Consider the following 12,249-nt stretch of genomic DNA (forward strand, 5'->3'; position numbering starts at 1 on the left):
TCAACAACAATCACTGATCTTTCCGTTCAACAGCAGTACTTGCAAAAAACTCCAAATCGGGTTTCATTTTATTTCATAAAAACATTTTTGATCGCCGTGAAAAGAATACAACTGCGAAAGTGAAATTTAGAAATTTACATTGCAAAAAGGCAGAGTAAAATACTAAACCAGGTAGCCGAGATGCGAATTATTGAAGTTTATCATAGTAGAATAATTATTAAGCTAATTTATTATATTAATAACTATATAAAATTTTATAATACAATGATAATATCAGTCAGAACTATAGTAGTCTAATTCTGACTCGAAATTCATTATTCTTTCTAACTTAACTTTATAAGATGGTATATTAAACCAATCTAAATCGTGGAAATAATCAATTGAAAACTCTATACATTAGACGCATGGAAAAATCTAATAAAACGAAGCGCACTGTTTTGCAGTTTGAATATACTCTTTTCTTCTCGTGAACTTGTATATGCGCACTAAAAACGTCTTTGAATTATAACTGCTAGCATCGATTTATACAATGCGTTGCATTCGTGATAATTGATACAAAAATGATGCAAAAATTAGATAATACGTGACTATGAATTAAAATGTTACCAACCGTTGTCTCAAGTCTTCCAGTTCTTTCTGTCTCTCTGCTAGCAGGGCATGCTTGGCCATCAGCTGACTTTCTTCGGGCGACAATTCATTCTGGTTCACGCCCATTTTCACCCTTACTGGCAATTAACTTAATATGGCTGCAGAATTGATAGCATAACCTAACAATATTGCTTTCTCCAAAATCTCAGCAAACCGAAGATCTTAATGTAAACTCAACTGTTTCTTTCATTCATTAAAACTTCTTCCGAATATCGCCTTTGACAGTTCAGTTGGTAAGTGAGAACTCACATATTCTGAAAAATAAAATAGCTTATTTAGGGGCGACATTAGAGGATATGGAAAATAAGGATCTAAGGTGTATCAAAAAACATAACATTCTTTGAAAGAAACACGTTTAGTCTAAATATCACGGAAAAAGTAGGGAACGTATTTGAATAGTGGGTCAATATACGTTTAGCTGGTGATCAAAATAGAGGATGAAAATCAACCCGGAAATTGAGTACAAAGAGCCTTTATGGGCCGTGTTGATATTTTCATCCACTTTTCGGGGTTTGATCACCAATAAGTTTTGGAGGAGTCATTTTACATTTATTTAAAAGTGGCTCGAGGGCTCAACATGAAAACAGTGGCTATGAAAAAATTCAGACGTCCGACTGCCAAAAAAGCTGAGAAATAGAACCACGTCCCCCAAAGTAGAGATAGAAACATATACACCATTGAGTTCATGAAGTTATCGAAGCCAGTTACAAGGCAATGGAAAAACAGCAATAAATTATTTTAAGCTATCAGCAAAATTCAGGAGAAACGTTTTTTTATTAGGGAGCTCCATTACACAATTCACATTCCACTTTTTTGCCCAAAGTTCGAGAGTCATTTTGCTGACTGGTTCAAACAAGCTCAAAATCTAAAGATAGCCGGCAGATTGCCGGAAAATAGCCACAGTTCACGCGCTAGACACACATCGGGATTGAAACAGAAAAAGAAAACATACCCGGCAGATTGCCGGAAAATAGCCGCCGTTGATTCCAATAAGCATGATTGGGATTAAAAGAATAGAAGATATTGAAAAAAAGAATTTTGTACAAAAACATTTTTAAGTCCGATTTATTTTGATGGCATTTCTTCGCAGTTGAATATGTTTCTTAGAGAGAGGCTACAGGGGCTACTATCAATACCAATAAGCACAAGAGATGGTAACTAAGACTTATAGGAACGACGTTCAAATATCGGGCATCTAAAATTGGGCTTTATGGGTTTATCCCGTTTCTACTTCTGACTTCAATTTTTTATACTGACTCTGTTCATTTTGAATTGCTTTGCTGAGCAACTGATGTTCAAAATCACTTTTAGCAGAATGAGAAAAGAGAGAAACTAGCCTAGAGAAGTCAAAAAGATATCACGCAAAATGTTGAAAAAGCGGCAAAATGAGGTAAAGCGAAACATTTTTTTATTCGACGAAGTAAAAAAAACATAGCAGGACAAGTCCTGAAATACAAATCAAAGAATTGAATAAAAACCTCAGACGTACTCTACCTGACCAGCAGATCAATTGAACAATTACAGAAAGAACACAAACAAAATCATCTCAAAAAAATGAGAAATTTAAAAGAATCAAAATTAAACAAAATATACTCAGTGCTAAAACTCGAAGCTTTCAAAACTAAGGCAAAATTTTTCCCTTTAAAAATACCTATTTCAAAAATCTGTTCAAAATCAATTTTTGTTTCTGAAATGGGTTCAGTATTATATCTGCAAAACCTGAAATATTCATTGGCCCTTGAAGATCGATGATTAACTCGAAAATGACCAAAAAATTTAAGAAAAAAAATAGAAATCAATTGCAAATTATCAGAAAATGCTGCTAAAAATAGTGATATAAATCCCTTCAGAATGATTTCTATGTCTCTAGAGGCTATCCAGTAACCCAATTCCAAGCTTTAAAAAACTCATTGGCTCATAGATTGATAGGCAATAATTTTTAAACAAAATTTCAAACTTCAAAAAATAGAAATTCGTTCTATTAAATTGTTGAAAGCCATTCAATTGCCCCTAGCCATTAATAATTTTTTTATAGCATACTATCAAACACTGTATGAGGCTACCTGTCTACTGAGACAAGAAAAAATAAATAAAGCACAAATGTTTTGAATAAACTTGAAAAAAATTGCAAACTTTATCCAAAAAATTCCAAAGTCGAAAGGTTAAATTGTTGAAAACAAATCCATTGAAACTAAAAACCATGCACTATTTTTTAATCAGAACGTGGAATACGTTTTCTCGCACTTGAGAATGGACGAATATCAAAAACTGACAAAAACTTTAGGAAACCTTGAAGAAATTGCAGATTTTATTTAAAAAAATGCTGAAATTCGAGACACTAAAATATTAAAAACCCTTTCATTGTTAAAAGAAACTATGAAATGCCCTATTAACAATCCTCAAAGGAGATTGCCTTGTCCTTGAAGCTGGAAAAATTGAAAATATGACGAAAATTTTCAAAAACCTGAAAAAAATGCGAATTTTGTCAAAAAAAATTGCTAAAATTTGTGATATTCAAAAGTTGAAAACTATTCTATGGCAACTAAAAATTTTTCAGTAACTTATCATCCAACCGCTAATGAGGTTTTCTGGCACCTGGGACTCAAACAACTTGAATAATGACAATAAATGTCAAAAAACATGAAAAAATTGCAAGCTTTGTCAAAAAATGCTGAAATTCATGATGGCAAAAAGTTGAAAACAATTCCATTAGCATTAGAAACTATGCAGTAATCTATCATAAAACCCTATGTCAAACTTTAGAGCAGGTTTTTTGGCACCTAGAGCTAAAAAAAACTCAAAAAATGACAAACATTTTCAAAAAAACCTGAAAAAAATTGCAAAAATTAGTATCCTTTCGCGAGTTTGTGTTTGTAGTACCAAAACTTATAGCTCATAAAATGGTCATAACAAGCAATTTTGTGTCGTAAACGACCTTAATCAACTTTTAAAAACTTCAACCTAAAAACTGATGTTCAAAATCACTTTTAGCAGAATGAGAAAAGAGAGAAACTAGCCTAGAGAAGTCAAAAAGATATCACCCAAAATGTTGAAAAAGCGGCAAAATGAGGTAAAGCGAAACATTTTTTTATTCGACGAAGTAAAAAAAACATAGCAGGACAAGTCCTGAAATACAAATCAAAGAATTGAATGAAAACCTCAGACGTACTCTACCTGACCAGCAGATCAATTGAACAATTACAAAAAGAACACAAACAAAATCATCTCAAAAAAATGAGAAATTTAAAAGAATCAAAATTAAACAAAATATACTCAGTGCTAAAACTCGAAGCTTTCAAAACTAAGGCAAAATTTTTCCCTTTAAAAATACCTATTTCAAAAATCTGTTCAAAATCAATTTTTGTTTCTGAAATGGGTTCAGTATTATATCTGCAAAACCTGAAATATTCATTGGCCCTTGAAGATCGATGATTAACTCGAAAATGACCGAAAAATTTAAGAAAAATAGAAATCAATTGCAAATTATCAGAAAATGCTGCTAAAAATAGTGATATAAATCCCTTCAGAATGATTTCTATGTCTCTAGAGGCTATCCAGTAACCCAATTCCAAGCTTTAAAAAACTCATTGGCTCATAGATTGATAGGCAATAATTTTTAAACAAAATTTCAAACTTCAAAAAATAGAAATTCGTTCTATTAAATTGTTGAAAGCCATTCAATTGCCCCTAGCCATTAATAATTTTTTTATAGCATACTATCAAACACTGTATGAGGCTACCTGTCTACTGAGACAAGAAAAAATAAATAAAGCACAAATGTTTTGAATAAACTTGAAAAAAATTGCAAACTTTATCCAAAAAATTCCAAAGTCGAAAGGTTAAATTGTTGAAAACAAATCCATTGAAACTAAAAACCATGCACTATTTTTTAATCAGAACGTGGAATACGTTTTCTCGCACTTGAGAATGGACGAATATCAAAAACTGACAAAAACTTTAGGAAACCTTGAAGAAATTGCAGATTTTATTTAAAAAAATGCTGAAATTCGAGACACTAAAATATTAAAAACCCTTTCATTGTTAAAAGAAACTATGAAATGCCCTATTAACAATCCTCAAAGGAGATTGCCTTGTCCTTGAAGCTGGAAAAATTGAAAATATGACGAAAATTTTCAAAAACCTGAAAAAAATGCGAATTTTGTCAAAAAAAATTGCTAAAATTTGTGATATTCAAAAGTTGAAAACTATTCTATGGCAACTAAAAATTTTTCAGTAACTTATCATCCAACCGCTAATGAGGTTTTCTGGCACCTGGGACTCAAACAACTTGAATAATGACAATAAATGTCAAAAAACATGAAAAAATTGCAAGCTTTGTCAAAAAATGCTGAAATTCATGATGGCAAAAAGTTGAAAACAATTCCATTACCATTAGAAACTATGCAGTAATCTATCATAAAACCCTATGTCAAACTTTAGAGCAGGTTTTTTGGCACCTAGAGCTAAAAAATACTCAAAAAAATGACAAAAATTTTCAAAAAAACCTGAAAAAAATTGCAAAAATTAGTATCCTTTCGCGAGTTTGTGTTTGTAGTACCAAAACTTATAGCTCATAAAATGGTCATAACAAGCAATTTTGTGTCGTAAACGACCTTAATCAACTTTTAAAAACTTCAACCTAAAAACTGATGTTCAAAATCACTTTTAGCAGAATGAGAAAAGAGAGAAACTAGCCTAGAGAAGTCAAAAAGATATCACGCAAAATGTTGAAAAAGCGGCAAAATGAGGTAAAGCGAAACATTTTTTTATTCGACGAAGTAAAAAAAACATAGCAGGACAAGTCCTGAAATACAAATCAAAGAATTGAATGAAAACCTCAGACGTACTCTACCTGACCAGCAGATCAATTGAACAATTACAGAAAGAACACAAACAAAATCATCTCAAAAAATGAGAAAAGAATCAAAATTAAACAAAATATACTCAGTGCTAAAACTCGAAGCTTTCAAAACTAAGGCAAAATTTTTCCCTTTAAAAATACCTATTTCAAAAATCTGTTCAAAATCAATTTTTGTTTCTGAAATGGGTTCAGTATTATATCTGCAAAACCTGAAATATTCATTGGCCCTTGAAGATCGATGATTAACTCGAAAATGACCAAAAAATTTAAGAAAAAAAATAGAAATCAATTGCAAATTATCAGAAAATGCTGCTAAAAATAGTGATATAAATCCCTTCAGAATGATTTCTATGTCTCTAGAGGCTATCCAGTAACCCAATTCCAAGCTTTAAAAAACTCATTGGCTCATAGATTGATAGGCAATAATTTTTAAACAAAATTTCAAACTTCAAAAAATAGAAATTCGTTCTATTAAATTGTTGAAAGCCATTCAATTGCCCCTAGCGATTAATAATTTTTTTTATAGCATACTATCAAACACTGTATGAGGCTACCTGTCTACTGAGACAAGAAAAAATAAATAAAGCACAAATGTTTTGAATAAACTTGAAAAAAATTGCAAACTTTATCCAAAAAATTCCAAAGTCGAAAGGTTAAATTGTTGAAAACAAATCCATTGAAACTAAAAACCATGCACTATTTTTTAATCAGAACGTGGAATACGTTTTCTCGCACTTGAGAATGGACGAATATCAAAAACTGACAAAAACTTTAGGAAACCTTGAAGAAATTGCAGATTTTATTTAAAAAAATGCTGAAATTCGAGACACTAAAATATTAAAAACCCTTTCATTGTTAAAAGAAACTATGAAATGCCCTATTAACAATCCTCAAAGGAGATTGCCTTGTCCTTGAAGCTGGAAAAATTGAAAATATGACGAAAATTTTCAAAAACCTGAAAAAAATGCGAATTTTGTCAAAAAAAATTGCTAAAATTTGTGATATTCAAAAGTTGAAAACTATTCTATGGCAACTAAAAATTTTTCAGTAACTTATCATCCAACCGCTAATGAGGTTTTCTGGCACCTGGGACTCAAACAACTTGAATAATGACAATAAATGTCAAAAAACATGAAAAAATTGCAAGCTTTGTCAAAAAATGCTGAAATTCATGATGGCAAAAAGTTGAAAACAATTCCATTAGCATTAGAAACTATGCAGTAATCTATCATAAAACCCTATGTCAAACTTTAGAGCAGGTTTTTTGGCACCTAGAGCTAAAAAAAACTCAAAAAAATGACAAACATTTTCAAAAAAACCTGAAAAAAATTGCAAAAATTAGTATCCTTTCGCGAGTTTGTGTTTGTAGTACCAAAACTTATAGCTCATAAAATGGTCATAACAAGCAATTTTGTGTCGTAAACAACCTTAATCAACTTTTAAAAACTTCAACCTAAAACTAATCAAACATAGAAACTCAAAAAAATACAAAAACATTAAAAATTGCACCATTTTGAGCTCAAAAACTCCTAAAAAAGACCTTTTAACCTTAAATTAAGGCCATCCCAGCAGCTGCACCACTATTAGCACTTGAAGGACAACTAAAGCCCACTTTGGGTCTCTAATGAAACTTAATGCCCGCTGGGCTTTACCAGTTTATCCCGTTTTGAACGATCAAAGTCATTGAAAATGTGTGAGCACATCTTAAAAAAAACACAGCGCACCAATACAATTCAAATTCTTTGAATTGTAAAAAAGCTATAAGAGCCGGCTGAGAAGATGAGGGCGGCTATTAAAAAACAAAAAGACATATACTTACGTCAGCTTCAAAACTGGAGGGCATTGAGCTTAATACTAATAAAAGCTAGAACCCTCTCTAATGAACTTTGATAACCTAATGCACTATGACTTAATGACCGGGCTTATCGATTTATCCCCTTTCGTTTGATTTTGTTCTTTTGACATTGACCGTATTCACTATATTGCATAGTTCAATGCGTGAAGAATTTAGAATCCATTCAGTTGAAACAGTGAGTGAGATAAGTCAGAAGTCAAGCGTGAAAATCGTGACTTATGTAAAACGAAAAAAGTGATCAAAAGGTAAAGCGAATTAAAAGAAAAAGGAGAGCTCCTAAATAATAGCCGTTTGAGTGGCTGACGGCGTCTATTAATCAATCGAGAAAATGGTGGTTGGGAGAGTAAAAGATTACAGCACGCGCGCAAATGCAGTTAAAGAGGAAAAACCAAGATAAAGTGACATTTTCAGCTAATCTGCGAACAGATGTAAAATGAATGAGCGTTAAGCTACGAAACCATGAAAGAACCGTCACTGCAATTTTTAAAGCTGCTGTAAAGCTAAAATTTATCAACATGAGGCATCAAATAGCGGCGCAAAGATAGTTGAAAAAGATTTTTAGTATCGAACACCTCTTTTCATCAGATTCTTCTAAAAGCAGCTCCTCAAAATATAATCTCAAGATAATATCAAATGTATGAATTACTTGGGGATTTGAACAGAAGAAAGATCGAAATTTTTTAAGTGTCAAAAACTTTTCTACTGTGTTGTGCAGTTTCAGTTACATTTTAAAACTATACTTAATTCAGCTTTTAACCCGAGAGCAAATAAACTTATCAATGTCGGCCAGTAATGGCTCTAACGAACTTTGATAACCTAATGCACAATGCACTATGACTTAATGACGGGCTTTATCGGGGGCAAGTTACGAGTCAAACGTGAAAATCGTGACTGATATAAAACGAATAACGTAATCAAAAAGTCAAGCGAATTTTAAAAATGGTTAAGTCTTGAAACAACTCAAAAAAATTTCACTAAATAAACAAACCAATTAGAGCAAGAATGCACTATGAATAGATTGGGAAAACCAGCATGAAAAAAAATGCGATCATGAAAAAATCAGCAAAAATTAACGTCAAATTGCCGCATGTGAAAAATAACCACAAGCGAGACAGCGAATTTTTGTTCAAACACCGTTTCCTCGCTCTACTTTAAAATTATAGTGAAAAAATTTCACGCCGCAAAACCACTCACTTCTTCGCTCCACTTCCTGTTTCGGCGTGATAAATGATCACTTCAATTTGACTTCAAAAATCATGAAAATGTGTGAACAGATCTTAAAGACAGCGCCCTTGAACAGATCTTAAAAAAATTCAAACTATTTGAATTGTAAAAAACCAAGAGAAGGCCAATAATAGCCCCAGCTATCGCTATGCGGCTATTAAAGTTAGAATCCTTCGAGCGCAATTATTAAAAAATCTGCAATTAGTTCTGAACGTTTACTCAAAAGACAAGCACGGAAAATAAAAAAAAAACATAACCAAAAGAACGTCAACGAGCAAAAATTTTCGATCAAACCGATAAATACGGAAATAATTGGCACATAAATACCTATATTTGAATTGTGTCATAATTTCTAACTGGAGTCCATTGATTCTGGGCAAACGAAGACATGATCAGACAATTCAATGAAGCGCTTAAATAGTAGTTGAGGGGCTGACGGTGGCTATTAAAAGCTTCAAAATTGAAAGTCTTGGGGTTCCAAAGCTAATGTCTGCCTTTATCAAACCATTAATGCATTGAAGATCTAATTGAGCGAGCTGTTCGGTAAGCTTTGACCTTCAATTGGGTTGACACTGACCGATTTCTTTTCAAACACAAAATGGGACCGCAGGCAACAAAATAAAAAAACGCATCATTCTCAAAAAAATGAAACTCTTCGGCGTTAAACGGAAGCTTTAGATCGAAGTTATCGAGGGAGTAATTTTATAATTGTTAAATAATGACTGGGTGGCTCAACATGAACGGTGACTCAAACACGCAAGAAAAGGTTTAAAAAACTCTAAATTTTTTGAAACAAAGAACTCTTTGCTCAAAATTACAGCCGGTCGAGTGCCAAATATAGCTGCGAAATCGATCCGCGAATTCCACAAAAAATAGAAGGTAACATAACAGATGAGTTGAGATTATCAAAGCCAGTAAAAACAACTAGTAGAAAATCAGCAACATACTTACTACACAAACCCGTGGACACAGACGTGCTCTCATACACACACACACACACACACACACACACGTGTACGGCAGTATATTTATCTTGATCGTTCGCCTTACACCTGGATAAACCTTTCCATTAAGGAACTCCATTATAAAATTCAGTTTCTTTGACTTAAAAGTAGTCTTAAAGTTCGAGAGTCACGCTACGAACCGATCAAACAACACTTACCAATATTACATTTCCTAGATTCTCATACAAGCAACTAAAACTGATCAATATCAGGGTCAAATAGCGGCTCAAAAAAATTTTCAATAAATAAAAAAGATTGTGAGAATCCAGCATCTCTTTGCATATAATTTTTCGAAAAGCAGCTGTTCAAAATATAATCTCAAGATGATGTCAACCTTATGAGTGACATTTTAATTGGAAAGTCGAAAAGAACCATTTTATTTCGCCATTCATCATAGAGCAATTCACAAGAAAACAGCGCAAAAAAGATTATCTATTCCCAAAGCAGAATTTCGCCACTATTATATTTTTTCAGTACACGTAGGGCGCTACCAAAAAAATTTTTACCGGTAAGCTCTTCAACGTGTTTCTGAAACGATAGTTGATTAAAAATTAAGAATTCATGCGAGAAAAAAGTAATTCGAAATAAGTCAAATGTGCCACACGCAAAGTTGAGTAAACAACAAACCAGAAGGGACCAAAAAAATTTTTTCAAATCTCAAACATGTAAAATCGAATAACCACAAGGTTAAAGTTACATGTTGTAAAAGAAAAAATCAAACATACAACTTCCCTTTGAATAACTAAATAAAATATTAAAAAATTAAGGTTGAGTTTCTAGTTTTCGTGAATTATATAAAAATAAACTTTTTAAGCCTTCAATTTTTTTGTCTATTGGAACCCGTTCGTGTCTTTTTTGCATCGCTTCTTCAAAATTTTTTAAAATTTATTCTTTGATTTTTCCTTTCTTACAACTCTGGGAAGTTTATTCCATTTACGAACCAAATTTCTTATAATTGTATTTTGACTCCCTTTTGATTTACATTTTGTTGAGAGAAAAATCATATGTACGATTATTTACTTTAATTTCAACGTCTCCAATTATTCTGAATTTCTTTTGCTCTAGTATGTTTGTTTGTTGGACAATGTCTAAAAGTCTATTTAATGAAGCTTTTGCTATTTGAAGTTCTGCGGAAAATATTTTATTTTCTGGAAGTAGATTATGAGCACTGTCACATTTGGTTCGAAAAAAGCAAACTTATATGCCCCATCTAAATTGTTTGTTTATTCTGTCAATTGAGTAGGATGACAAACTTTGAAAAAATATTGCACTATATTCTAAAAGCGACAAAAAAGTGTTCTAAAGAGATTTATTCGAGCTTTTAAAGGTCTTTGATGGCGTACCAAATAAATTGATCTGATAGCTAAAGCACTTTTACTGATCACATTATAAATTTGTTTTTGGAATGTCAGCTCTTTGTCAAGAATAAAACCTAAATATCTGCATTCATCTGTTGGTTTCAATGAACGACTTTTAAATTCAATGCAATTGACAGTTGGTGACTTTTCATTTTTCGAGAGAAATCAAGAACACCCTCTGTTAGACATGACTGAATCAAATAGTGATCATACCGAATGCAAACAAATCAGATGAAATCGAAAACAGGGAATTAGTTTCTGGACTTAGAATGGAAACAGAAATGATTGCGAGAGATGATATTCAAACGTGCAAACACTACAAAAACATGCAGCTTGATCTATGCTGTTTCAAGTTCCAATTATGAAACGGATCTTTTCCGTTTGTACCCCTCAGTACGTTATGCGCCCCCATACAGACCGTAACATTACATAGTAAACCATTATGTAAAAATATAGCCCGTGCGTCTGGGGTGCAAATAATATGCGCCCACTAAGCTGTGGGGGGGGCGGTTACAAACGGAAAAAATCCTATGAAACTTACCAGAATTTGGCGACTCGAGGTTAAACATAGTTGAATTGTCAACATTCTTCTATTAAATTTCTTGTTAAATCTTCATTACAATCTAAGCTGTCATAGAAAGCGAAAAGCAGCATCCATATTAGTGCTTTCCGTTCAATAGTACAAAGGCGTGCCAACATTTTGGGAAAAATTCAACTTCGTTCAAAATTTTCACACTCTTTGATCCATTTAGTGCCGTAATTTTTTCATTTATTGCAGCAATTTTTTCACAAGCGCGCACCAATCGCCATTTTCTCTACCCCTTTTTCCAACCTTATATTCAATTCGCCGAAAATTTTCATATCGGTGAAACTTTTGAGGTCCAAAAGCCTTCATTTGAAGTGATGAATTCTAAATTGCGGAAACTTCGCATTGACATTTTCTTAATTTCTTCCGCAAAATGTGTTGTTGTTCTTCAAAATATATATTATCGCCTTCGTTCCTCCAAAAAATCGTTCTTTAAAACTATCAACTTCGGTCTTCGGACTGAAAATTAGCTTGATTCATTTGAACGTTTCATATTTTCAGTTTTCTTCAATTTTCACAATTTTTCATATCTTCGGTTCTAATCCTTCTTTCAGCGCTCGTCGCTTCACGCGACCTTAAAAACAGAAACTGAGATAAGATGAGAAATTGCTTTTAACAGAACAAGAGAAATGCATTGTTTAAATCAAATTTGCAACTTGTAAAAAGTTAGTAGTAGAAAAACTTGTAACAAGAAATCATTATCATACAACAGT

General features: G+C 32.5%; 1 protein-coding gene across 2 annotated transcripts in view; it reads right to left on the bottom strand.

Moving 5' to 3' along the window:
• The window catches only part of LOC142342553 (uncharacterized), a 31,206-nt gene that overhangs the window by 18,248 nt on the left and 709 nt on the right, over positions 1-12,249 (bottom strand). The window contains exons 2-3 of one of the 2 annotated variants that reach the window (XM_075393924.1): positions 11,492-12,110; positions 611-902 (exon numbers count right to left, since the gene is read on the bottom strand). In XM_075393924.1, the coding sequence (XP_075250039.1) occupies positions 611-714 (104 nt within the window). In that variant the 5' untranslated portion in view covers positions 715-902; positions 11,492-12,110. Of the gene's footprint in view, positions 1-610; positions 1,200-11,491; positions 12,111-12,249 lie in introns of those variants that run through there. The other variant, XM_075393923.1, reaches the window with a different exon arrangement.

Source organism: Convolutriloba macropyga, chromosome 7, assembly GCF_964194025.1.
Source record: "Convolutriloba macropyga chromosome 7, txConMacr16.3, whole genome shotgun sequence".
NCBI classification, from domain to species: domain Eukaryota; kingdom Metazoa; phylum Xenacoelomorpha; order Acoela; family Convolutidae; genus Convolutriloba; species Convolutriloba macropyga.